General features: G+C 47.8%; 1 protein-coding gene across 2 annotated transcripts; it reads left to right on the top strand.

Moving 5' to 3' along the window:
* On the top strand, positions 1-26,784 carry LOC125688251 (sodium- and chloride-dependent GABA transporter 2). Of its 2 annotated transcripts, none has more exons than XM_048934045.1 (15): positions 1-126; positions 1,531-1,743; positions 4,452-4,586; positions 5,676-5,816; positions 6,288-6,372; positions 8,984-9,116; positions 12,028-12,162; positions 19,919-20,022; positions 22,619-22,743; positions 23,269-23,381; positions 23,522-23,659; positions 24,572-24,674; positions 25,317-25,417; positions 25,612-25,782; positions 26,282-26,784. In XM_048934045.1, the coding sequence occupies exons 2-15, from the start codon at positions 1,536-1,538 to the stop codon at positions 26,399-26,401; spliced, it is 1,812 nt and encodes a 603-aa protein (XP_048790002.1). In that variant the 5' UTR covers positions 1-126; positions 1,531-1,535; the 3' UTR covers positions 26,402-26,784. The 2 variants fall into 2 exon arrangements, with proteins under 2 accessions (XP_048790002.1, XP_048790001.1); XM_048934044.1 differs by having other exon boundaries at positions 23,269-23,387.
* The last annotated feature ends 1,053 nt before the right edge of the window (positions 26,785-27,837 follow it).

The raw sequence follows: 27,837 nt of genomic DNA, 5'->3' as shown, positions 1-27,837 counted from the left end.
GGTTGGGCGAAGTCTAGGATTACACCACGGCTGAATTTTTTCTTTCCACACTTTAAACCGCCAGCACCTTTCAGTCCTGCCTTCACCTCTCCTGCCTGCTAGTGCTCCGACAGTGCCATCCTCCAGGTAAACCCGTTCCTGCCCCCCATGCCCACCTGTGTCTCATGTGGATGAGAGGTCACCTCGCGTTCTGCTCGTTTAATCATTTTCTAACTCTGACTGCTCTACTGACGGTTCCTCCGATCCTTCTAAGCAGCTGCTGTCAAACTCCTGCGAGGGCTCCTCACTCCTCTTTGCCTCCCCGAGTGCTTTATAGGGGGCCGTGCAGGGCAGGGCAGGGAGGGAGGGAGAGGGTCAAAGTGCTGCTTTGCCTGTTGTTTTTTTTTTTTCCCCTCCCCGGATGAAGAGTGTCATTTGCTGCCAGTGCCTTTTCCTGCTCTCTTGGTGACAGTGTGAATGGATGGCCAAAATTTCCTGCATTACGCTGAGGCTGGAAGGGCTGCTGAGAGCTGCGGCAAACTAGTGGAAGAAGGTGTCCTCTGTGGTGCAAGGGTCTTCAGCAATCCCAACTTCAGTACCAGGATTTGGTGCGAACAACTGCCCTCAGCCTTTGCCCTGCAGGGCTCTGTAGCCAGGAGGGCATCATGCCCATGAGGAACAGGCTCAAACCTCCAGCCTCCTAAATTATAGAATCCTAGAATGTTTTGGTTTGGAATGGACCTCAAAGTCCACCGGCCTCCAACCCTCCTGCTTTGAGCAGGGCTGCCACCCAGCAGATCAGGCTGCCCAGGGCCCCATCTAACCTTGCCCTCAGTGCCTCGAGGGATGGGGCACCACTGCTTCTCTGGGCACCTGTGCCACCACCTCACTGCCCTCTGAGTAAAAAAAATTGGTGGCTGCAGAGTCACTGCCAAAGCCTCCTCAGAATAGGCAGAGCCTTGGGAAGGCTGTGGCATTTGTAGTTTTTCAGCACATGGAAGGATAGCACCATCCTCAAAATCAAATTACTCTTATGTCACATCTAGTAAATCACTCTTAACAGCTGCCACCACTGAAAGAAAAACTCTAATTTCATTTTGTCCTCTTTCTACATCTAAAAAATTTTCTGTGCTTTCTGGCTTTCACTATATGGTCTGTGAAGCCAGACCTTAGTAAATGGCAAAAGAGGTGACAAGAAACCCGTACAAGACCTCTCATTATGTTTCTAATCCTACTCTCACCCCATTCCAGCTCCAGCTCTGTTCCTCAGTCTCTGCTGCTGTGGGAGATCCTGCAGACAGATGAGCTTCCAGAAGCAGGAATGTTTTCAGATGGGTCGATTAAAAATGATGAAACTAATAATGGCTTGCACAGGCAAAGTTCACATATGCTCTTGGCACCTTTCTTCTAGCAGGAATCATTATAAGGAACAAGTAAGGGTTTGGCACGCAGGTGTTTGTGCATCTCTCCCGTCTCTTGCCCTCCATAGCCCAAATTTTGGCCTTATTGCACAGCTTGTTTTGAACATAACAAAGGAAACTCTTTCTGAAGGTGGGATGGATTACAGTGTCCCTGGTGCTGTTAGTAATGGCGAAACGGTGCCTGCACAACCCAGCACAGAGAAGGAGAAGAAAGAGAAGGATGAGACTCTGGAGCGAGGGCATTGGAACAACAAGCTGGAATACGTCCTGTCGGTGGCTGGGGAGATCATCGGCCTGGGAAATGTCTGGCGCTTCCCCTACCTCTGCTACAAGAATGGTGGAGGTGAGTGCAGCCCCAGCCAGCTTCACTGGTCACCACATTCCCACCATGATACCTGCGTTGAGCCTTGCTCACCACTGGCAGCAGCCATGCAGTGCCTGGTCCATAAGACTCAACCCAGGGGCTCCATTGCAGGGTGACGAGGCACAGAGCAGTGTGCGTAAGGGTCAGAAGGAACATGGCTGTCACCTGGTACGTGAATGCTACGCAGTCTCGCAGCTCAGCAATGACCCCTGGCCTCCCTCGGGCTGCACTTGTTCAGAATCTCGTGCCGGCTTTTAAATTAAGGCAGCCTTTTAGGAGAGAAAACTTTATTTAAAACATGAAAGCCCAAAGCGATTCTCAGGTTGGATTTGGTGGTATGCAGGGAGGGAGCTTCTCTCTCACTTTGGTGATTAGTTGTTAATTGGGCTCTCTGGAAGGGCAGAGGTGAGGGGATGCAGCACTTGGTGTGGAGTTGGTGGGCACTGGGGAGCCAGGGCTGAAATCCCCTGCCATTTGCTGGGGGCAGTCTCATGGGCCCCGCTAAACTGCTTTCCTCCCAAGGGCACAAAAGAGGATTAGCTGCTGTTTAGCTACTTTCACGCTGTGCTTTGCTTGGTGCTTGTTCCTTTTCACCATGAGCTTGGGAATGTTATTCTCTGTTGAAAGGGAGGGCTGTTCTTGCTCCCCTTCCCGTGGGGCTGTGTGAGAGCAGTGCCTGCTCCCCTCCCTGCATGGGTCCTGTCAGGCAGCAGGGCCTGAAGCCTGCCTGGCATCACTGCCTGCTGAGCCCTATAGTGCTGGTGGCTGGGGACAGTTCAGAGAGGGCTTGGGAGTGTATTTAGCAATGCCATATATAAGTTCTGTGCAATGGCAGAAAAAAAATGTAAACAAGAAAAAAAAAGTTATTTCCCTATCGTCAGGCCCTCCCATGGCAGGCAAGTCTGGCCGATTGGGAAATACTGGGGCAGCCTGTCTGGTGTGCAGCCCTGGTGCTGTGGGGAAGGGAGCAGGATGCAGCTTCCTACATCTGCCAGGCAGTGGGTCTGTGCTGCAGTGCATCACCTCATCCCATTGTGGCCCTGTAACCCACTGGACTGAATGTGAGGTGGGATTTGTGGCTGAACCCCAAGCCCCTTCCCTCTCTCCATACATGCTGGCTAAGCTTCTTAATGAAATCTCTTGAGTTTTTAGTTTGCTTGTGTCTGAGGATTGCTATTTCTTCTGAACTCCTGTCAGCTTGACCTGAGAGCCAGTTAGCATCTGTCTGGCATGGAAGAGGACTACGTAGGGGGAAGGCAAGGGCTTGAGTCTCCTCAATAGGTCATCAACGAAGCTGGGCTCTTGAGCAGCTTGTGGGACTGTCCTTCAGGCTCTGCAGGATGAAAGCTGTTACTGCAATTAATGCCAACCTGGGGTAACAAACACCTGATGGGTTTCATCCTTCTCTGCCTGGTTTCATGGCAGGTCTTGACTGTAGGGCAGCCCTGGCTGCTGGTGCGAGCAATATACATTTCTGTAATTGCATGTAATGCATTTCCCTTTGCATGTTGTTTTGATCAGCAAACCCAGGCTGGGTGGAGGTATTACTCTACATGTATCCTCAGTTTTTTGGTGCTTTTATCGTCAGAATAATCAGCATAAAAGGAACTGACAACTTGTTCCAAAACCATAATGACTTTATGGCAGGATGTTCTCTTTTATTTATATGCAAGTACTGAGACCTGTTTTCTGTGCACACGCACACACACACAAAGCCTTAGAGACTTTCCTTCCTTATCTTCTTTCCCATGTACTAAGTTTCTCAGGCAATCACATCGCTCTGAGCAATTGTACTTGAGGAAAATCCCTTTTTCCATGCCCTTCCTACCCTCCTCAGCATACATCCTTCTCATGCTGTCCCCATGTGGTATCTCAGAGGGACTTTCTCAGGGCCAGGCTGAAGATCACAGAATCACAGAATTACAGGGGTTGGAATTGACCTCAAGAGATTATTGAGTCCAAATCTTTTGCTGAAGCAGGTTCCCTACATTTGATTGCACAAGTAGGCATCCAGATGGGTCTTGAATATCTCCATAGAAGGAGACTCCACGGCCTCTCTGGGCAACCTATTCCAGTGCACCATCACCCTTACCATAAAGAATTTCTTCCCCATGTTTGTGTGGAACTTCCTATGTTCAAGTTTTAGGCCATTGCTCCTTGTCCTATCCATCACTGAGAGGAGCCTGGCCTCATTAATTTGCCTCCTGCCTCCCCTTAGATAATTATAAACATTAATGAGATTCCCCCCTCAGTCTTCCCCAGGCTGAACAGATGCAGGTTACTCAGCCTTTCCTCATATGGGAGATACTCCAGGCCATTTATTATCTTTGTAGTCTTCCACTGGATTCTTTCGAGGAGATCCCTGTCTTTTTTGAACTGGGAGCCTAGAACTGGACACTGTAGTCTAAAATGTAGCCTCATCAGGGCAGAAAAGAGAGGAGGACAATCTCCCTTGACCTGCTGGCTATACTGTTTTTAATGCATCCCAGGATGCCATCGGCCTTTTTGGCCACAAGAGCTCACTGCTGGCTTGTGGCCAGCCTGTTGTCCACCAGAACACCCTGGTCCTTCTCTGCAAAGAACCTCTGCAGTAGGTCAAACCCTAACCTGTATTGATGCTAACTGATGAGCTGAATCCAGCCACGTGATGGAGCTTATTTCTCCTCTGTGCTGCTTGAATCTGCCAGGTGCCTTTTTCATCCCTTACCTCATCTTCCTCTTCACCTGTGGCATCCCTGTCTTCTTCCTGGAGACGGCACTGGGACAGTACACCAGCCAAGGAGGTGTGACAGCCTGGCGGAAGATCTGTCCCCTCTTTGAAGGTGAGTGGGTTGAGACCTGGGGGGGTCCGGGGACCTATGGTGGGACACTGCGCTCATCCTCTGACCACAACTATAGATCCCAAACCTTCCCAAAATTACACCTTCTCACCAAACATTGCATCCCGGATTCCTTCTTCATGTCCAGATCTCTGGACAGAAGCTTTGCACCCAATAAAAATGATCTTCAAGATCTAATGATGAAAATGCTCCTGGCAGTTATCAGGAACTTACTTAAAATATACTACTGTCCCTGTAAATCGGTGCTAAGTCATTTTCCCGAGTTTGTGGAGGGCTTAAAATCTTCGTGGTGAAAGGTGTCAGCTGTCTTAATAAATCATTAGCTGTCAGATCCACTTCTTGCACTATTTCAGCATGATTATCCATTTTCAAGTCACTTTCTGTGATCTCTCAGGTCTTAACAGTAGCTTCTATCCTACATACTGAATCTTTTAGATACTCCTCTGGCATCTATCAGGGAAGTTGCATGTTAACACAAAAACTTCCCAAACAGTGTAGAAGGAAGAAGGATGAAAAAATGAAGGGAAACTGAATTTTGGTAGAATAGGTATTATTCAGCAGCTGGAGCACTGTCACATGTTTCTGTCTCTCTGGGTGGTTTTCCAGCCACACTCTGTCTATCCCCTGTCCAGACTCCCAGCCCTTCATTCTGCCTTGGGTCTGGACTCCACAGAGTGCTTCATGTGGACTGCCCAAGGCCTGGAGATGCTGGGCAGATTCAGCTGTCTGCATCGCTGGCCGGGCAACGCCTGATGCTTAGAACCTCAGCTCCCTGTAAGGCTGCATTTCTAGTAGGTCTGAGGCCCAAAGAGCACATTCATCCCAAAATGACTGCCCTCCAAGTCCATCTGCTGGTGCAGGTTGTGTTAAAGTACCTGCACAGATGGTGGGATGTGGAAAGGAGATGATGGCATGAGTGGCTAGCTTGTTGGTGTACATCCAGCAGCACAGTCAAGGTGTGGGGCAGGGATGCAGCACAGTGGGGGCTGTCAGATGGAAAGGCACTGAGCCTTTGGCGAAGCCTGCTTCCATCTTTCAACATGTGGTTCACCTGGGGCCTCCTTTCTGCAGGAATTGGTTATGCCTCACAGGTCATCGTTGTGCTCCTGAACTTCTACTACATCATTGTCTTGGCCTGGGCCTTGTTCTATCTCTTCAGTTCGTTCACCATCGACCTTCCCTGGGGCAGCTGTGATCATGAATGGAACACAGGTAGGTGTGGAGGACCCTTTGGCTCCAGGAAAAGGTATGCCCATGCTGAACCCATGAAACCCAAAACTGAGTCACAGTGGGGCTTGTAGGTGTGGGGAGCCCCCAGTGATTGTGCTGCTGGTGCTTTGGGGAAGAAGCTGCAGCCACTGAGGCTATCTTCCTCTTCGGCAGTGATGAAAAATCCCATCATCCTGTTGTGTGTTAGCCACAGAGCCAGTGCTGGTTGGGACTGCTCACTGTGCCTGCTGGAAGGAAAAATTAAATGCCATCTTCTTGATTGTCCCAGGTTTCTTGCCAGCCTTGACCTGGAGGGATCTCCTTTGGTGCGTCTTTGGGACTACTCAAAGTTTGTCTCTGAGTCAATACTAATGAGTGCTGTCACTGTGGATGGAAAGGGAGCATTTTTTCTGATCCTTCAGTACTCCAGCCACTACTACTCACACTCCTTCCCTCCCTGGGCTTCTCCTACAGGGAACTGCATGGAGTTTCAGAGGGCGAATTCAACCCTAAATGTGACCAGTGAAAATGCCACCTCCCCAGTCATCGAGTTCTGGGAGTAAGTAAAGGACGGGCTGATATCCCTCTTTCTTCCAAGACAAGCAATCTCTGGGCAATGAACCAACCTGCGGAGGTACTTCCTATTAAACCACGCTGGTCAGAAGAGGTCACAGTGAGCAAGCTGGTCAGATCAGGGCAAAGGCTCTTGGGGACAGCAAAGTCAGTCAAGGATGGCATCACTGAGCCTGTGGTGTTTGTCCAGAGCTGCGCTGATGTGTCTCAGTGCCAGTGGACTTGTCCAGAGGTGTCCAGCCTTTTGATTTGCCTGGGATGCACTGAGTGAAGAGGAATTGTCTTGGGCTGCATATAAAAAATAGAATCCTGCTGATATATAAAATTAAGAAAATATTTTAAAAAATATATTTTTCATTAAAACTTATAAAGAGGGCAATAAAGCCAGTGAAATGGACATGTAAGTCTTACACTGTATTCACATACCCCGGGATTGTTTCAGCTTCTTTCTCTCACTGACTTCAGTGAAGGCCAGCTGACTCTGTGCAAGACCTTGCCTCACTGTTGCTTTGCTTCCTTTGATTCTCGATCTTTTTTCTTCTCCTTTATTCCTCTGCTGTTGCTCTCCCCTTTCCCTGTTTGTGCTGCTTCTCTTCACTGCCACCCATGAACTCCCTTACACAGTTGTTTTCTCCTGCAATGCAGGTGAATTGGCTGTATGTTCCCTATCTTCAAACCATGGATCAGACTTACCAAGGGTACAAACCTCATTAAACCTCATTACTGCCTCAGGAAATGAGAGCCATAACCATGTGCTTTGATCAGGATTTATATATAGGTTGCAGCCCTTGACCTGCCTGGTGGCTGTGTCCATGCTCAGGATATGGGTCCTAAGACTGCAGCTGGAAGCAGGGTTAGATCTGTGGTGATCCACTCTGCAGCATCACTGTGGTGGGTCTTTGTCTGCATGTTTTGCGAGCTTTAGCATGGTAAGCTGTTGAGGAGGAAACCTTAAAGCCTTTTGAATTACTAAAGGGATCCATACTAGTGATGTTTTTATTAGATAGTAGATAGTGAATATTAGATATTAGACATTTTTATTTCAGAGTGGCTAATATGCAAGCCATTCTGAGGGGAGAAGCTTACCAAAATGAGAACAAAGTACCGAGTTCAGCTCACAGCCTGGTAAAATCTGTGCCCTCATTTTCATGGTCTCCTTCCCTCGTGCCCATGCACTAGTTTACTCCAAAGTACAGAGTTCCTTTATTTCTGGCATGAAGCCTTAGACCTGCTGGCTCTCTGATGATGGACACAGACCAGTACCAAGTCCTTGCTGAAAGACTGAGAAGGCAAGCCCTGCTGCCACCACAGATTACCCGGTGAACAGTGGCTGGTAGAGGGCTGTGCCCTCACTGCTGTGTACCACCAGCACAGAGTACATCATGTCCCTAGAGCATCCCTGGGGCAGCACAGGGCGAAGCACTTCACTTGCATTTGCCTGTGAGCAGAGAGATCATTACAGGCTGGAAGACACTGAATGCATACATTGTTGCTAGTAAGCTTATGGCATTTATTCCTTCCGTAGTTGGTATTTTCCTCTTCTCCTACAGTTCCCTTTTACTTTTTTCCTTTAAACTGCTTGCAGGCAGTTAGATGCTGTTATGAACTTAGACTGCTCTTCCTGAGGCTGGCTGCTGGAAAAGCTGATGCTCACTTCACCACTGTGAGCATCCCTGTGTTACTGAAGTGCCAGCACACAGGACTAGAAATTTCCAGTGTAGTGTTGGGGAAAGGGTGCAGGAGGCAGGAGTTTCCTAGGGAAGCACTGACCTGCCACTGGGGTGAAGGCACACTGCTGTGGCCGTTCCTGGCTGTGGTACAGTGTCCTGTTAGTTACACACTAACTGGTTACTCTTCCCTCACTGGTTACAGAGTCCATGCCCCTAGAAGCAGGAAAGAAAGCAAGATGAAAATAAAATATTCAGAGGAACAGCCTGATTTCCTGTGAACCCCTCTTATCCTCTCAATCCATCTCAGACTATGGTTCTCCAGGAATGCAAACTTGATTTGGGGATAATTGCAACAGGGTGGGTTTGTGAGCGTGCTGTACACACTGCTGCTGGGCCTCTAAGGTAGCACATGTCCTTCTCTGCTCATCTCAGGACTGGGGTTTGGGACAGTTTCACACTCAGATCCATCAGTGCAGCATAGAAGACAGAAGAAGGAGAATGAGTTCTTGCTTCTGTAAATGGTGAGGAAGACCTGCCATACCCATAGCTCAGAAAGCTGCTTTAAGGCAAGGGTGAGATTGTAAGACCTTGGCCTTGTAAGCTGGTAAGTGCAAGAGGGAGCAGAAACACTAAAGGTTGGAGGGGGAAAGGGAAAGAAATGTCTTGACCCAACAGCCCAACTTGAGAGCAAGTGTAGAATCCATGTGTGAACCTCCAGGCTGGTAGTACTGGTCCAGTAGTCTAATTCCAGTAGTGGGCTACAGTTTGACACCTCTGCAGCTTGCAGCTCAGAGCTGGGTCTTGTTTGTAGAACATCCTTTCTCCTCAAAGTTGTTAGGTGCTCTGGAGGTGTGGTGAGAGGTGTGTTGGGAACACTGGTGGCCGACACTGGAGACACTTGGGTGCTGTTTTCTTCTCCCTCTACAGGAGGAGAGTGCTGAAGATTTCTGATGGCATCCAGCACCTGGGCAGCCTGCGTTGGGAGCTGGCCTTGTGTTTGCTACTGGCGTGGATCATGTGCTACTTTTGCATCTGGAAAGGGGTCAAGTCCACAGGAAAGGTGAGTTCTAGGCTCACACTGAGCCTCCAAGTGCTGGCCCAGGAGCCATTGCTATCTTTGTGTGTAAGAGGTGGTTCAAGTTCCCTTCCCTTCTGCCACAGCATGAACAGTTTGTGCCCCTGCTGGATATTTTCTCATTTATTAGATAGTAAACGCCCATGTACTTAAAGCTTTCTCTGCCTCAGCATCATGGGGATCTTCTTTTTGTCTTTCCTGTTGGTCCTAGCTCTTCCTATAGATGCTTGCATTCCCCATGTATAAGATTTCCTTTTTTAGCCACGCTGGTTATCACAGAGGGATTTCTCCGAGGCAGGTTGGTGAGACTATCCAGCTCCATCCTGAGCTGCCTCACCCCTGCCTCCTCTCTCTTTTGCAGCACTGACACAATTTGTTTCTACTTCTGCCTCCTGACCCATTCCCAGTCTGGAGGCAGCAAAAACAGATGGAAGTGAAATTGTTTAGTATGTTATCTAGACGGTGTCTCTTCAGTGTGGTGGGTTGTAAATTGTAGCTGCATCCATTTCCATCAAGTTGATGGCATGGATGTTATCAGTTCCTCCTGCTTCCAGGATAGTCCAGAATTGTGAAACATGAAGGCAAAGTCAAGCAGCTTGCAGAGACAATATTTCCTGGTTTCCATGGAGTAAAATTAGAAGAAAAGAGCAACTGCTTGCTGTAGTGGCCTGGTAAAAGAAAGCAGAGGCAGTATAATAACAGCAAAAATGATATGAAAGTACAGCAAACATAGTGTGGGAAGTGCTGAGAACAAATCCAATCTATTTCAGATCTGAGTTCAGTGCTAAATGCAAGTGACTCTTAGCAAAAAGGACTAGCAATAGTGAGATGAAAACAGAAACCTTCCAGTAGAGATACATGGCCCACTGGTTTATCAGCCCTTGAACTGAATTTGTCCTACACAGAACAGTTTTACACAGCAGTTTGCATCCTCAGATGCAGAGATTGCCTGTCCCCAGGGAGCTCTCGCAGATGCAGGAGGTTGTCACAGATGGAATCACTTTGCCGAAGCATGTGGATCAGGTTCAAATAAACCCTGGATGTTGTTGACCAGCATGTGACAGAACGATCACACTGGTCCCGGCAAGGTTCCTGGTGATGGAGCTAGAGCTAACAATGCCCAAGAAATAAAAAGATTGGTTTTGAGCCAAGCATTGAGTAATATCTTATTGGATCCAGATGTCCATGCTGTCGGATAGAAGTTTGGAACTTCCATTCAAGAAAACATTCTCCAAATCCAGGCCGCTGGTCTCAGTGCAGATGTAAGTGACTGTTGAGTGAAAAGCTCAACATGTGAGCACTCACAGGCACACAGGACATTACCAAGTCCAGAATCTGAACCACACACAAGAGAACAAGCAGATTGCGTTCTGAGCTCCTAAAATTGATGTTTTTTAGAGATCCATCTGAAAGTATGCAACTTGCCACCCTGGAAGAAAATGCACCAAGGTTGAAAGGCAATGGGTTATTTTTGAGATTTCTGTTTCAAATATTTTGATTTCGTGAGCTGAGAAATATTAGACTTTCATCCTGTCATATCCTGAAGCAATAATTTGGTTCTGTGGTAAGTACAGAGATGACTGTTAAACTCGCAGGACCCATAGATTTGATTAACTGTCACTGAGAAGCTCTAAATCAGAGCCTTCTTGAAACCTTGAGATTGAAATGAATGATGGCATTTGCCAGTGTTGAAGAATGCTGTCCCCGGGTTCCTTCAACACCTAGGATGCAGATTCAGACAGACAGGGATGGAGCTGCTTGTGCAGACATCTCAGGCAATCATGAGCCCCAGCAGGGAGATGTTTTTCACTGATCTCTGTGACATTACCCCAGACCGCTGTGATATATAGAGCAAGGTGTATTAAATGCATAGAGAACTTGGGGCTGCAGGCAGAGGTGATAATCAAAGAGTTTGTTTTTCAAGGGTAGGACATCACTCCAATCCTTCTGTCCTTCTACATAACAAGACTGAATTACCAAAACGTGTATCTCAACTTAGAGCAGGGCTCCCATGGCAGTGCCAGGTTCTTTGGATGTTGTTTTATTCAAATAAAGTATATCAACAGGATGGATCCAGAAAAAAAAAATCTTTTTGAAGCACTGCTTGTCTCACAAGAATTATCCAGGGAAGAGAGAAGGTGGTTGTGTTGCTCAGGGAAATCATCCTCTTGCTGCTGGCAGTACTTCCTCTGCTGCAGAAGCCTGTCCCTGCCATCAGGGAATGGTGTGCTTTAAGGGGATTTTGAAACAGCTCGTTCTGGATGGATGGGCAGGTGGGAGAAACAGATGATTTCACAGCATCACATATTGTGGTTCCTCTAGAGAAGTTCTTCGGTTCTTCAGTGCGTAACTGCTGAAGCTGAGAAAAGAGCTGTAAGGTAGCATTAAGTTGAAGTGTGCTGATCAGCACGTCCACACAGGAAAAACCTGAAGGAGCAACATTTCTTTGCTGGCCCAGTGTGATACAACAAATTGAGCAACTGTTTTAAAGGTGATCAATAAGTCTTGAATGTGCAGGAGCAATGCAAAGGCATTAATGACGCTACTTGAACTGCTGGGGAGGCTGCATCAGACCTCGACTAGTTTGACAATTTGGAAACACAGAGCACAATGTGGTATTGTGGCACACTACAGCAATTAGCAACTGAGCTGGGGATGCATAGCCCCTCTGCTGATGCAGACAAGTATTACTGCTGTCTTCGGTGGAGCTGCTCTTGTGACAGCCCGACTCTCACTCTGGTTCACTCCTAGGACTAGCAAGATTTTCTCTGGCTCCAAACATGCTGTGCCACACCACGCAGTTCCTGGGCACATATAAAAAAATGCATTTCTTCTCAGTGTAGGCTAAAGCAAGGTGCTTGGAGTGCTCATGCCTGTTCCCATGTTCCATTTCTAGGTGGTGTACTTCACAGCCACATTTCCGTACCTCATGCTGGTAGTCCTGCTGATCCGGGGAGTCTCCCTGCCTGGGGCATCCCAGGGAATCCTCTTCTACCTTTACCCAGACCTCAGTCGACTCGGGGATCCTCAGGTAAGACTGGTGAAAAAATGAATGGCTGAGTTGTGCTTACCTGGATGCCTGTGGCTATCTTCTTTCCTTGTTTTTTCTTTCCATACTATCTTTCTCCCAATTCTTTCTATCTGTCTCCTCTTTACCTACACTGGATATAAGGCAGGACTATGATACGGATGGCCCTTGGCCTTTCCCTGTGCCCTTCCTGTATTTTCTCATCTGAGGTGGGTCTGAACTGCCTGGGAGCAAGAACACAGGTGGCAGAAGCCATCGGTTTGTTTAGCCCCCTCAGAGAGGGCAATGTCAACTGAACCTGTCATTTCTTGGGGATACCACTGTGCTTGGGGGCTCTGTAATGTCTGGGGTTGCAGGGGTGAGGAGAAGGAGGAGGTAGGAGAGAATGAGGATGACTTGATGCACCCTAGGACCTGGCTGTTCTTCTCCCCCCCCAGTCCTTATTGAGAAATTCCTGCCTGCCTGGCTGGACAGTCTGTGCCTGACTGCTGCTGTTAATCTCTTTGGGACAAGTTCCTCCACATTAAATCCTGGCTCCAGCTGAGCTGCTGTACCAGCCTTTGTGTGAAGGTGTTTCCAAAGGAGATTAAAGGGTGCCTGCTTGGAAAATAGGCCAGCAAAACCCTTTGTAACCCCATTAACTCTTTCTGCTCTAGCCCTAGTGTTGACTCTGCTGTTAATTTTGCAAGTGTGGGCATCTCTGCCTGATGCAAGGAGCAAGGGTCAGTGGAGTGTGGTGACAATGTGCTAAGGCTGCTGGGGGCTCTGAATTTGCCAGTGCCTCCAGCACGGTGTGACTCTGGTTGAGCAGGTTTAACTTAAGGCTTCCAGTCTGCAGCTGAAGGAGATCTGGTTTTCATCGTGTGAAGTGCACAGAGATCCTGTCCAGCATTCTGGAAGTTGCTCTCATTTGTGTGCCCAAGCAGTGGCTGAAAGGCTTTGTTTTGCATTACCAGCTTCTCTCATTCTCTCTCAGCTGCAGGGAGGAGGTGGGCAGGACAGCCCTGCCTCCCTGTGAGGTGAAGAGAGGTTGAAGGGGGTTTTCTAAAACTCTCAAGAGAGTGAGGACAGGTCTGTGTGAGCTGATGTGATGTGAGATCCTTCTGCCACTTTCCAAGTGTGCTTCCTTGCTTCTGCAAAGCCTTGTGCTTACAGGGCTCTCACCAAACCGGGTAGCAAGTCTTGCATTTTCTTCATTTTTCTCCTATTGAATAGGAAAGGTAAGGGTTAGTGCCCCAAGCCCTGCATGCACACAGTTTGCCCCTGCTGCCATGCAGGGACAGCAAATGTCCTGCCAGCCAAGCTGATGACAATCGACTTGTGCTCACAGGACAAGGCTATGACTGCTTACTGCTGTCCAGTGCTGCCTGGAAAAATGCAAAGTTCTGCAGTGCCTAGGAAGGGATGCTGGAAATTTGAAAAAAAATATAATAACCTCTTCGATCTGAGCCTTGTAATAAGGAGTCTCAAGGGGAGGTTTAGATAAAGGGAAAACAATATACAAGGGGACAAGAGGATAACTGCTTAAAAGTATATGAAAACATATGTGAAAAGAAGGGATGAATTATTTAGCAGATTCTACCAGGGGAGAAGCAGCCAAGATGTGATTAAGTGTCTGTGTGGAAATCACTGCTTTTCACCTGCTCAATGACCTTGGACAGAACCATGAAATCCTGTGCACGAGAGCTGACTGATGATTAATCATAGAATATCCTGAGTTGGAAGAGACCCACAAGGATCATTCAGTCCAAGTTCTGGCATGATGGTCTCTTCCAGCCATAAAGTCTTTAATTCCCTAAATCTTCCTGCACCTTCCTCTTCCCATTCTATAAAATGTTTACAATTAAATGCAAAATATTTGATATAAAGATAGATCAGACATACAGTGAAACTGCTGAGCAAGTTTTACATAATAAAATCCAGTTCTGCTCAAGTAGAAGCAGGTAACAGCAAAATCATCTGAGAGACTTTATTTTGAACTGTAGGCCACAAATCTAAAAATTGCCCCCAAACCAACCCTATTGTTTGTTTCTTGTTTAATATTGTGTATTTTTAAAGTAGCATACCAGCCAATTGCTGAGCTCGTTTCTTTTTGTCCCCCCTTGACTGCCTATTTTGAACTCCAGAAGGTTCCTATATTTTCCGCAGTACAGACTGGGTTTTAACAGATAGGGGAACTCAGGGTTGCTCACCACTTCCTCTCTTGCTCACTCCACCCTTCCCAATGTTTTCTGTGGTAATTTTATGACTTGTTTATTTCAGTAGATAACTCTGGGATTTCCTGATGTGATTATGGAGAGAGATGCAGAGTGGTCCACTTGCAGGAAGCTGAAATGAAATAATTCACACTAAAAACAGGGGTGAAGTGTGGGCAGTTTGTTGGTGGAGCAACTTTTTTTCTGGCACTGGCAGTTTCTCTATCACTCAATGCAAACCAGGACCAGGCACCATTGTAACGGACAGAGTTGAAGAGATAGCTGACGGGGTTGATGCAGAAAGTGCTAGTGATGTATTTGGTCTTGCATGAAAGAGAAAAAATGCAGTGGTTTCCTTTCACTCTGGTATCAGTCTCAAATATTTCTAGTTAAATATTATTAGGTTTATTGACTGAGAAAAGGAGAGTAAAATTTAGAAGCCTTGGAGAATGTCCCTCTCTGCACAAGAAAGTGCTTCTCAGAACATGTCCAAGACCTCTTGCTTTTGTTTTCCCCCAGATTTCCCCAAAACACAAATGTCTTGTGGTGTCTGCTTATGCTTTACCCCTCGAGCCTCAGAAAGTCTTTGTACAAAGAAGAGCTTGCCATAAGGAGCTGCTTCCCCTGTGGCCTCTGAGAACTTCTTGGCAATGGGCCCCTGCAGCCATGCTGGGGATGGGGTCAGAGCCTTCAAATTTGGGTCCCTCCTGCTGCTTGCTCTGCCGCCAATGAGAGCTGCTGCTTCCCAGCAAGAGGTGAAGGCAACCATGGGCATGCTAAATATTATTTGTTCCCCTTATTTGTTTATTTTCCCCCAGCAAGCCTTCAGCTTGACCCTACGTGCTCGTGTCATGCTGTTGCTGGCCCCGTTTCCCCTTTCTGAAGGCAGCATGTTTGTTTTTAGGCAGAATCATACAGCCTGGAGTCCAGGAGCATCCTTCTTCCCTCCCCATCACCTTGGGGAGGAGGGCAGAACAGCTGTGTTTTTGGGATGAGCCAGAGCTTGTTTTTTTTGTTTTACTTATAGTGTTTACAGAAAGTGTAGAGGTGGGGGGCTCTCCTGGATGCAAAACCATAAAATCATAGCATCATTAAGGTTGGAAAAGACCACTAAGATTATCTGGACCAACTCTAACCCGCCACCACCATGCCCACTAACCACATCCTTCAGTGCCACTGCTACATGTTTCTTGAACACCTCCAGAGATGGAAGAACTGAAGGAGGTGACCAGGTAACTTGGCATAGCTCTCTAAAAGGTACTCACTGAACAGCAGCTGAAGGCTTGCCTAAATTTTGCTCTTTGCTTTGCACTACCCTAAGAATGATGCCTTGTGCAGCACAGACTTACTCTGCTGCGTCTTCTGCTGACTGCTGGGGGCATCTCAGCACTTGCCAGCATGGCCCCTGTGTGTGATGTGTGATGCATGCACTAGGCTTCTTAGAATAGAATCATTTGAGTTGGAAGGGGCCATTAAATGTCACCTAGTTCAACTCCCATGCAGTGAACAGGGACACCCACAGGTTGATCAGGTTGCTCAGAGCCCCATCCAACCTGGCTTTGAGTGTCTCCAGGGACGGGGCATCCATCACCTCTCTGGGCAACTGGTGCCAGTGCCTCACCACAAAACCTGATTGCACTGATTGCCTGATTGCACAAAACCTCTTCCTTATCTTCAATCTAATCTCCTATCTTTTGGTTTGAAACCATTTCCCCTTGTTCTAACATAGCAGAACCTGTGGAAGAGTCTGTCTCCTTCTTTCTTACAGAACACCTTTAGATACTGAAAGGCTACTCTCAAGTCCCCCAGAGCCTTCCCTTCTCCAGGCTGAACAGTCCCAGCTCTCTTAGCCTGTCCTCACAGGGGGCTGGGTGCACTCCAACTGGTCTACATCTCTCCTGTACTAAGGACTGGGACACAGTGCTCCAGGTGAGATCTCACCAGTGCAGAACAGAGGGGCAGAATCACATCCCTGACCTGCTGGCTGTGTTTCTTTTCATGCAGTCCAGGATACAGTTGGTACTCTGGGCTGTGAGGGCACATTGCCCAGTTCACCATCCACCAGTACCCCCAGGTCGTTTTCAGCAGGGCTTTGTTCCACCTTGACATCCCCCAGCCTGTACTGACAGAGGGGTTTGCCACGACTCGCATGCATACCTTGCAGTTGAATTTATTGAACATCATGAGGTTCACCAGGTGCCTCAGGATGGCAACCCGTTCCTTGAGCGTGTTGACTGCACCACACAGCTTGATGTCATCCGTGAACTTGCTGAGCGTTCACTCTGTCCCACTGTCAATGTTCAATAGCATTTTGCTCTAAGATGCTCTTTACTGTTATTTATAAGTGCTCTGAGGTTTTCCTAAGGAAGGATCTGTTTCAGTTCAGGGGCCTATTAAATTCTAGTACATGTAATAAAGCAAATATTGCTAAGAAAATTAAGGGAGGAAGGAAAATGTTCTCTGCTAGGCCATAACCATCTCAAATAACTGCATCTCAGGTGTGAAGGCTTTGGTTAAAAACATAGAGTAGGAGGTTATTACAAACTGGAGTAAACAACATGTTCAAGGAAATTGAATTATGAATTAAATAAACTGGCTTGAAAAACTGCAGACAGCAATTGCAGCAAAATACCCAGTCTGCCAACGTGCCAACAAAATCTGAACAAGAGGATAAACTTCAGCAGCAGAGCTGCAGCCAGAGAAGAGCAGCATGCTTTTCTGCAGGGAAAAGAGAGCCCTCTGTGACCCCATCAAGCCCCTTTAGTTGGAGTGGAAATATTAAAATAATGAGAGGCTGTTGTTTAGCAGCGTGTGGGGAGGGGAGGATATTGAAAGGGCTGGAAGGAACATTTCTCTGAGTCATAAGAGGGAGAGGAGTGAGCACAGGAGGCAGCTCTGGGAGAGTAGATGTGGCTACTGTTTTCAGGAGAAGGTGCTTTTTGTAGGACCCATGAAACTGTGGGGCTGAGATGGGGTGAGCTGAATACCCTTTCCACCCCAGGTCCTGAGTCATGCTGCTGTTGCTCATCTCCATAACACCCATGGCATCAATCTTGTTGGAATCCAGCACTCAAAGAATGTGGGAGATGCTAGGGGTCTGGGAAGGGAGTAGAAGTGCGTGGCCTTTCACCCAAGAGCTTCAGTAGCCTTTGAAAATGAGAAATAGAAGTGTGTACAGTCTGAGCTGGTGCTCACAGTCACACTGACTGAGTAGGATCAGAATCTCTGTATATCATATTTAGCTTTGTTTGCACTGGTTCAGCCACAGGCTGCCTTGCTTCAAATGGGAACACATGCTGCGGCAGGACCCGTATTCCCTACAGACATCCTTCTGGATGTGCACCCCAGGCAGTGCAGCAGGAACCTGCAGACCCCATCCTTAATCTCTGCTGCACATCAAGGGTATTGCTGGCTGTAGGAACAAAGCCACTTCATGAGTCACAGAGCTAATGAAGCTTGGTGTCTTGATATTTGACTTCTACCATCATCTGGTAAAGCACCAGTTCTTTTCCTGCCCTTGGGATGTTTCTCATGTCTCCCGCTCGTGTGATTTATCTGATATTTAACACTGGTTGACTGCTCCTCCCTGTAGCTTTCCTCTCAGTGGGGATGCTGAGTCTTTCCTGTTCCCTGGTTGTTGTGAAATTCTTAAGTAGTTGGTATCTTTGAGATTTCTGACCACTGTTAAATCAGTTTGAGCTGCAGAAATGGAGCCAATGTTATGGCAAGGGTGGGGAATGCTGTTTGATGGCAAAAGTCTTTTTACCTGAACAAACTGATATGAAAGTGCTTCAAAAACCTCAAGAGAGTGAAATTCAAGCTGGAATTTTATTGAAAAAAAGGCAAAACACAGCACAAGCAATGAACAGCAGAACAACAAATCAAGCCTAACGGAACTTTCCATCCTGACCTGTAAGAAGATGCTTAAATTATTGATGCCTGGATGTCAGCTGGATCAGCCTGTCTCAGTGCCTTGCTGTGCCCAAAAAGCAATGGAGAAGTGAAGCCCATGCCCTGACTGCTTGCAAACACAGTGATTAGGAATTTATTGCGAAGAATATATGGTGAAGAATCTTTAGGAATTAATTGTGAAGAAAATAAATAGATAAATAAAAGACTTTGTTTTTTCCAGTCTTTTTCAAATGCAATAGTGAGCTAATATTTTGGTTTCTAAACCTGCTTCCCTACCCCACTCCTCCAAAAAAGAAAAAAGTACAGAAGACTAAAGCCAACTACTTTTTCAATATCCTTGTGCCCAGAACTAGCTGTTCCAGTCCAACCCCATCATCTGTCTCTTCCCATTCTGCAAATCAAAGATTTGATCTGACTTCCCGTAGAAGGGTTTCTTCTTGTCAGTTTTGACTGATGAGAAGAAGATGGGGCTGAATGTTGACGGAGCTATTTGCAGGATGGCTGGGGAAAGCAGTGACACCAGTGAGTGCTAGCTGGTTGCCCCTCAAGATGTGAGGCCTTGGTTGAGCATGTACGGGTATAATTTGGAATCACCAAAACCACTGTGTTCCCCTCTGGTGCTTCTGTTCCTGGGATACATCCCCAGGCAGGGCCCTGAGCAAGGTGAGTGTTTATCTGAGGACTCACCAGCACTGCTGCTCCAAGGCATAGCCACTTGGAGACTCTTCTTATTAAATTTACCCCAATAATCACTTTTTTCCACTTTTCTTTCCTTGCTGCTTTCTCTTTTGTCTGTAGAAGCACAATTGATTGAATGCTTGCCTTATCTCTATTTTATAAACCCTTTAGGAAGAAAGATGTTAGATAGCAATCTTTGTCATTGCTTCATTCCTCACTGCTGGTCCCTGCTTTTGCTGTTCTCTGCAGAAGACGGTGGCTATGATTGCATCAGTGACTTTCAAATAGTCTTTCAAATCTAATTTGTCATTGACAAATGTCAGGCTCTGAGCACCGGGATGTACTCTTGACAGAGAGATCGAAGTGGAGTTCAGGCTTCGTGGGACTAACATCATTCTAGTATTTTCTTTTAAGAGATGCCCTGTGTGAGCAACTCTGTTTATTTCTAATATTACTCCCCAGTTGATTTGCTTTTACATTTTGGAACTTTTGAAGTTAGGTCTTGGAGAAAAGGCCACCAGCCATAGATACCTGTGCCACTCAATGGGACACCAGGCTTGCCCAAATCATATCCCCCTCCTCTTCTGGGCTCCTTCAGCTCTCCTGGATAATGCTCACTCAGTCTCTTGCTACCAAGAGACTATCCAGAGTCACAGTTTTCTGCACACTTGCCTGGGAAGGATAGAGATGATGATGAAGGTCCCTACGTGCTGTGGGATTGCAAATCTCTCACCACCTCCTTTCCCTTTGGCTCTTGCTACCCCAGGGTGCTTTAGAGAGCACTGCAATTCCTTGTACTGCATAACCTGTTCCTACCAAAGGTTTGTCTAAATGCAGGGTATTGCTGACAGCCTGAGCACTGATTTTTTCTGCTGATTATGGTGACCCTTGGGTCTCTGCCTCTTCCCACTGGTGCACCATCTGTGCTCTGTGCTAGCCTTGTCTTCTTACCTCTGTTTGCATCTCCCTTGCAGGTCTGGATGGATGCAGGCACTCAAATCTTCTTTTCGTATGCAATTTGTCTGGGATGCCTGACAGCTCTGGGCAGCTATAACAAATACCATAACAACTGCTACAGGTAACTAGAGCATGGCTCTGCTGCCTTGAGCCTTCCCTTCCCTCGACATCAGTGCAATTAGGCTGGTGAACCGCTGAGGGCCTTTTGAAGTATCATGCTTTCCATTTCTACTCAAGATGTAAGAAAACACTTTGCAGGTGTTTTCTTCTCCAATCCATCTCTCTGTGCTTTGTACCCAAGGGAAATGTCAGGAACTTTCTGTCCATGTCATGGATGATAAATTCCCTTTTCCAGACCATATGAGACCCATCAAAGCCAGATCCTCTTCACTAGCCTTGGGATCCCAATCCACACCACAACTTCCCCTGTTTACATAGGTAGGGGAAGCAGAGCTGTGAGATCAAATGGCTCTAGATTGGAGTCTTTTCACCTTGTGATTTATCCTCTGTAAGTTCTTTTAGACCAAGTGTCTTGCACACTTTTCAGTGCTCTGGGTCTGTATATAAACCTACAGGTGTGACTCCTGCCTCTTGCATTCTCTCCCCGTGCTGGGCTGCCCTCAGGCAGAGGTCAGCCCAGCTGCCAAATTGCATCAGGCTGTCAAGTTGAAGTGTTCAGGTGAAAACACACTCAGTTTGCTGCAGATGTATGCAGCATCTGAGGCTGTATATCCAGAGGCAAAAGGTTAGTATGAGGGGAGAGACCAGAAAAGCTACCTGCTTCCTTTCTCACCTTTCTCTGCTGACCATGTTGCTCCCCACACCTTTTAAATTCAAATTTGTTGTCATTACTGTGGAAGATCCAAGCAGACCACCGTGTGGACCTAGCTTGGCATCTTTCTCTTCACCTTAAAACTTCACACCTGCTGTAGGGATGCCTCTGCAGCAGCTGGGCTGGGACTTCTTTTTCTTTTCACATTGTCCCTTCTGTCAGATGCAGTTCTGAGAGAAAAGGCTGTGGGAAGAGAAGACAAAATGGATTGGCTCTGGCCTGTTGCACATCCTTGAGCATTGTCCCTGTGCATCTCCAATCTGGAAGTGTGACATGGAGGTGATGACAGGGACTGCTGAGCAGCAAGGTTGTGAAAAGCTTCTGTAGCTTCAGCTGGGAGAGGCAGAAGAAAAGGAGACAGGTCCATTTGTGCACAAGCCCTTCATGCCTTTGGCTTTGCTAGGGAAACTGTGCTGAGTTCTGGTATCAAGACTTTGACCAGCCTGTTTTTAGACATTTACCCAATTTTAACAAGTTGATACTATACTCTGCAGCTTTGGTTTGTGCAGAAAGACAGGGCCAGGCTGTAATGACACAAAGGGACACAAGCTTGATGTCCCACACAATTCTCTCAGGTCAGATGTAACCTTTGGAGACCTGGTGAAAGGAAAGAATGTGGGGAGGATGGACCACTGTTCATATGACAACAGTCCAAGACAGCACCGTATGGGATATTTCTCACTTTCTGGGATTGCAAGGGAGGCTCCATGGCTTCCTTCTAGGTGAAAATCTGGGGACTCCTTTTTCTCTGGCCATTTCTTGCATATTACCCCCACCATGACACCCCTTCCCACCTGCCAGGTGACTGGAGAGCATCTCTCAGCCCATGCCTTTCCAAGGAGGTTCTAACCTCATACATACATCTGGGGGAAGGAGGGAAGAAACACTGGGAAGGAAGAGGAGCTATTGGAAATAAATGTGAGTTTGTATAAAATAACTGAGAACATAAGTGGAAATTAAATGGCTTACAGCAGGTGGAGAAAGGATGTTCTGGCATGAGCATCCCATGGGGCTAGTTGAGCTTGGCAGAGCATGAACCTTCTGGGTGATTCTTTGGAATGCACCCTGAAGGTTTCATAAAGTCTCTCCTGCCTTAATAAGGAAATGAAGAGGTGGAGCAAAGGTTTTTGGTGTTGGGTAGTCCTTCATCACTCGAAGTGCTGTGATATGGGGAGGAATAATCTGAGCCACTTGTAGGGCATCGGGGCTCTGCATGAGCTAAGGTTTATCTCTAGAAATGGTTGCAGACTGTGAGTAGATTCAGTTAATGTGCAGGGAGGAGCAGAATGCTAGAGACCTAAAGACTGGTAGAGGAAATCACACTGGATTTGCAGAGTAGCATTTAATAAAGCGTTTAATAAAGTCAGAGTAGGCCATGAAATGCTGGAAGGGTGTGTTCAGTTTTGTTCAGAGTATTTTGGAAAGATTCTGGAAAAGGTTAGAGTTGTCCCCAGGGCTGCAGTCACAGGAGGCCTGGGGAGACTGAAGAATAAAAAAGAATTGGATAGATAAGAAATGCTTAGTTTAACGAGTAGATGGATGACAATGAGATGAAACAGAGACAAAAGGGAATAGATCAGAGAAAATAAATTGGATGGCTCTGTTCATCTTTTTCTCCTAATGTGAGGGCCAGGAGATACCTTGCAGATCTGAGAGCTGAGAACATTGTAACTGGTCTGAGAAATCTATTAAGGAAAAATAACTGCCCCCCTCTCAAGCAGAAATAGTCTCTGCTACTGTCCCATAATTGAGGAACAAGGAGAGGAAAAACATAAGGTGTTTAGATATGTAGCAAATCTATCTCAAGGGTGAGGAGAGCAGAGGCTGCCATGGGATATGGGTCACACCTGAACCCTCCAGCTGATGCTGTGCTTCCTCCTCCCAGGGACTGTGTGGCCCTCTGCTTCCTCAACAGTGGCACCAGCTTTGTGGCTGGCTTTGCCATCTTCTCCATCCTGGGCTTCATGGCCGAGGAGCAGGGAGTGCCTATCGCTGAGGTGGCCGAGTCAGGTGAGTGAGGGCGGTGGTGGGATGATGGTGTCATGGGAGGTTTCTGTTTTTCCCCTGGGCCAGGAGGCATGCCCATGGGGTATCTGCCCCAGAGAAAAGAGTGTTGCAGAAGCAGGCTCCTGTCCTGTTGGGAAGCTCTGCTCTTTGCCTCCAAAACCCAGGGAGAAACAAATGCCCACTCATGAAATGTTATGATGCTATGGCCATGTCTTGAGGTCAACGTAAGCTGCCTACTGGGGCTATGTTAGGCAGGTAATGTCTCTCCAGAAGGGATGCAGTAACTGCATGGCATATACCTAGGCTTGTGCTGGGCTCAGAGGCTCATCTGGACCCCAATCCTTGTAGCAGTGATGCAGCCATAGCTTGCTGTGCCCCATTTTCCTCCCTCCTTGCTCCTTCAGAGCTCCTCCACTCTGCCTTAGTTTCCCACATGGCGCTTGGCCAGGTGTCTGCTTCATATGGGTCCACAGGGATGTGCCATGCTGTGCCATGCTGCTGCCTGCTCTGAAGCCCTTCTCCCCGCAGGACCTGGCCTGGCATTCATCGCCTACCCTCGGGCTGTGGTCATGCTGCCCTTCTCCCCACTCTGGGCGTGCTTCTTCTTCTTGATGGTTGTTTTACTGGGACTGGACAGCCAGGTAAAGGTGCTGGATGCTTTTCTGCTGGACTAAAGTCACTACCCCTTCAAGACAGGCTTGAACTTGACAGATAGAGGTGTGGGGCTGCTGGCGAACTGCTCTGGTTGGGCTGACAGAGGTGGGATCTCTGCTCTTTGCAGTTTGTCTGTGTGGAGAGCCTCGTCACAGCTCTTGTGGACATGTACCCCACCATCTTCCGCAAGAAGAACCGCCGGGAGACCCTCATCCTGCTAGTCTCCATCCTCTCCTATCTGGTGGGGCTGGTGATGCTCACTGAGGTATTTTGGGCTCAGATCACCTGCATGGTGTTTGCCGGGTCTAAGTGCCTTCTGGCAGGGACCTGTCAGGTGGTGGGATTTATACTGGAGATGGGTGAGCTTCATCCTGCTGCTAAGTGCCTGAAGGAGGCTGCCCTGCCCTGCTCTGTCCTGTCCTTCCCTTCCCTGTGGTGTTTGCCTTCCAGTCCTAATCGCTTGTGCCAGTTACAGTTCTGTCAGCTTTCCTGCCAGGACTGATAATTGGAGCTCTGAACAGCCAATATTTTGGTTATAAATTTATCTCTGGTTATAAATTTATCTGCATGAGTTAAACGTTTACTGCTGTAGCTGGTTGCATGGTTTAGAGTGAGCCTTTATCCTTTTCTTTGCTTCTGTATGGAGCTGTAAAAATGGTTGAAAACTTGGGTGGAAAATGGATGGAAAATTTAGTGAGCCAGAGTGTGCCCCGTATCTATTACACTCATTTTCTATATATTTCCCTTGTGTATGGAATTAAAACTTAGTGAAGTCTGTGTGTTGTGGTGCTGATGCTGCCAAATCTGCCTTCAAAGGGGATTTCCACCCTTGTTTCCAGCTAAAAGAGTTGCTTTGTTTTTGTCTTCTCCTAAAATATCCCCACCATCTCTGATGGTCACTTCCCATCTCCTGCCCTGCTCAGGACGGAAGGGTTGCTGAGGCTCCTGAGAGCAAGAAGTCTCCTAGATCTGCCACACAGCTTCATCAGGCCTTGAGCACAAGGGAGATGGCCTTTGTTGTTGGCTAAAAGTGTGCCTGAGGGAGAGGGTGGTCTCCTAGTCACGGAGAAGATGCTGAATTCCTGCTCTTCTCTGGCTGGAGCTCTTGGCTTGTGCCTGACTCCTTTCTTCTCTCTCTTTCTCCACTTCTCCTCACTGCCCACTTGACCCTCCCTAGGGTGGGATGTATGTCTTCCAGCTCTTTGATTACTATGCTGCCAGTGGCATGTGCCTGCTCTTTGTGGCCATCTTCGAGACGCTCTGCGTTGCCTGGGTCTATGGTGAGTATGAACCAGGAAAGCTCAATTCTGCACCCTCAAGCTTTCACTTTCCCCACCCTCAATGCACCTGTCAATATTTCCTCTTGGAAATCACTTCATAGTGCAAGGCAGCTAACCCTTGCTTTGTTGCCAGTGGATTCAACTGATGGGACATTCCTCACAGCAGTGTCATAGGGGAGCTGCTTGGCAGACATCCTCAGCAGGTTCCTAAGTTCCCCTGAAGTTGAGGCCCTCCTTCTGTGGGGATATGAAGCTCCCTGGGGGAATAGTTTCCCAGTCTTTGCATAGAGGAGACTGAGATCCTCATGATGCTTTTGTGTGCCCTCTTTCAGCCCTGACACTCACAAGAGATGGATAAAATATGGTTCAGGTCATAGCCTCAGTTCACGTACTAGCACAGGGCACAGGATATACGAGCTAAAGGGCTGTGGCGACCCACTGAGCTGTTCTGGGGTGAGCAGACATTAATCCAGGACAGAAGTTCCTAGCAGGGTTCTTGGCTATGAAGAGGTTACTGTCTCATTTTCGGGGGAGCTCCCAGATGGTGGGGAAGCAGGGCCCTCACCTGCCATCTCCTTAAGACACACAGACCCTGCTGCCCTTGTTCCCTCAGCAACGAGACATCATTCCCCTCTCCTGCAGGTGCTGAGCGTTTCTACGACAACATTGAAGATATGATTGGCTACCGGCCGTGGCCCATCATCAAATACTGCTGGCTTTTCATCACTCCGGCAGTTTGCTTGGTGAGAGATGGGCAGAGCTGGGTGCCTCTGAGATACATAGACACATATTTAAGGAGGGATCTGCACATGTGTTGAGGCTATGTTGCCTCTCTTTTACCACATAATTCTGTGCAGGTGTGGAGTAACCAGACCTACTTTGACTAACAATGTTGATTTTCTTGCACTTTTTCTCTTGGCTTCTTCCACCCTGTCAGGCAACCTTCTTGTTTTCTGTGATCAAATACACCCCACTGACTTACAACAAGAAATATGTATATCCGTGGTGGGGGGATACGCTGGGCTGGCTGCTGGCCCTCTCCTCCATGGTGTGCATCCCTCTCTGGATCGTCTACAAGCTCTCCACCATCAAAGGTTCTCTCAGAGAGGTGAGACAGAAGCTCTGGGATCAGGGCAAGGGCTGTACTGCTGTCCAGACTTTCAAGAGTGTTGTCTGTGTGTTGCAGGTTGATTAGTAGGGATCCTAGAATGAATCAATTGAATGAGTTCATTGCTATAACTGAACTGTTGGTTTTGTTGAGTTCTGCCTGGCTAGAGGGCTGCCCCAAGCTGATGGTTGCCTCTTGGTGCCCTTTGTTTATTGCTTCTGTCTCTTTGCAAACGCCATTAGGAATAAACTCATTAGATGATGAGGAAAAAGATGATATCCCGTGCTTCAGCTCAGCATGGAGGCTGCCCTTGACAGCAGCCTGGGGTCTTGCTCCAAGAAAACTCCAGATGCCACCTGTTCTCTAGCTCCTGCAAATGCTCAGGAAGGGGTGGTCTGAATGACTGAATGATACCCATGACTGGAAGGGGAGGAGCCAAGTCACCTTTCATCCTCTTTCATCCTTGAGACCATGTTCAGTGCCTTCTTTTGCCTTACAGAGGTTCCATCAACTCACCTGTCCACTAGAGGACTTGCCTTCGAGGCCAAGCACGGGACAGCCTCTTCCTTCCACCAGATCTGGTCTCCTGATGCTGACAGAGCTGGAATCTCACTGCTAGGACCAGTGGGGCTCTCCCTCCCTCCCCCAAGATGGTTTCATATGCAGCTTTTACCATGTGTTGGACAACACAAGGATTCACTCACCTAGGAGAGAGGGATTTCTGGGTTGAATTCCCTTCCCTGGAAGATCTGAAGGGCTGAGGGAGAAGCTGCTGTGGAGATGGTCTGCGTGGAGTTAGAAATGCACCTTAATCCTCTCCCTAAGAGGGCTCTGAAGGGGCAGATCAAACACCGGTGTTTCAGAGCACCCCCAGCCTTCTGGTGGGCAGAGAAGAAGGACTGATCATGGAGTGGAGAGTGCTGGAGTCTCAAAGTTGTGGCTCTGGTGTGGACTTTGGGAGCTCTCCATTCATTCCATTAAATTCTTGTCTTTCCTCTCTAGTTACAGACTGTCTCATTTTTTGTAACCAGCATCCTTTGCTTACACTGTGTTTAGTGGGGTGTGTACCAGTGGAGCTGTGCTGGGTACCTGGGTCTGCATCTCTGTTGCTCTGGCACAGGAGGGTGGCAAGAGAAGAAGCTTGGTTTAAGTGGGAGGGAAAGTGGGGAACACTGACTGGGAGACCACTGCATGCAGTAGGCTTGGGGTTCTTGGTGCAATGCCACCTTCTGCTAGAAGCCATCACCTGCTCCCAGCCAAAAGAGTCATCTGGCTGATGAATCACTGGGCTATTCCCAGGGCCTGGGAGAAGTGTGTGGGCTGGTGTTTCTTCATGCAAGAGAAGGATCGTGGGAAATTGTCCCTCATCTCTGCAGGTCCAAGCCATTTTTGTTCTGACTGGATTCCAGGTTCTCTAGAACCTGCTATTTTAGTTTCCCTGCATATGGAGGAAAGGCTTCATGGCTGAGGTGGGATCTGTATGTTATGTCAACTCAGCCACAAATAGAGCCTCTCATTTTCAGGCTGTTTGGGTGAAAAAAAAAAATAACAATAACAATCAAAGAGCAGTTGTTTTAAGTGTTGAAGTCTCAGCATCTGAAGAGGGCAGCCAGAGGACATGTAGCCCTGGGAATCTGGATAGCTCTCAGGTAACCCTGAGAAAGCCGGAGCATAGGAAGGGCTGAGTGAATGAATGAAGCTTGGCTTTCCCAAGGACTGGCAGGCATTGTGCTATACGGCCTGGTATGGTGCTGCTGGAGCACCCAGCACGGAGAGAAGAATTCAAACAATCCACGTAATGAACCACCAGGTGGCCCCAGGACCTCACCTACTGCCGGCAGCAGAAAGGCGAGGTGCAAGGTTACCTCCACGGGCAGGCTGGTGGCACCGGGTGCTCCTGTGGGGCAAGGGGACAGGTCCCCAGCACCACTCCTTGGGGCAAGGGGATGTGGAAGAGGAGAGCTTCCTGCTGTCTGCTTCCTTCTGGGGCTGTGGGGCACTTGGATAGGTGTGAGCAGTATGTGGTAGGGGTTTCTGCAGGAAAAGGTTAGAGAA

The sequence above is a fragment of the Lagopus muta genome, chromosome 1, assembly GCF_023343835.1.
Source record: "Lagopus muta isolate bLagMut1 chromosome 1, bLagMut1 primary, whole genome shotgun sequence".
Lineage (NCBI taxonomy): Eukaryota > Metazoa > Chordata > Aves > Galliformes > Phasianidae > Lagopus > Lagopus muta.
Note: the sequence above shows the minus strand (reverse complement) of the source record. Positions and strands in the feature narration are given on the sequence as shown.

Coding starts and splice junctions, on each gene's coding strand:
- LOC125688251 (XM_048934044.1), top strand. CDS start 1,536: ATGGATTACAGTGTCCCTGGTGCTGTTAGTAATGGCGAAACGGTGCCT. Junction 6,373..8,983: donor CCAGTCATCGAGTTCTGGGA/GTAAGTAAAGGA, acceptor CTCCCTCTACAG/GAGGAGAGTGCTGAAGATTT. Junction 25,418..25,611: donor TCACTCCGGCAGTTTGCTTG/GTGAGAGATGGG, acceptor CCACCCTGTCAG/GCAACCTTCTTGTTTTCTGT.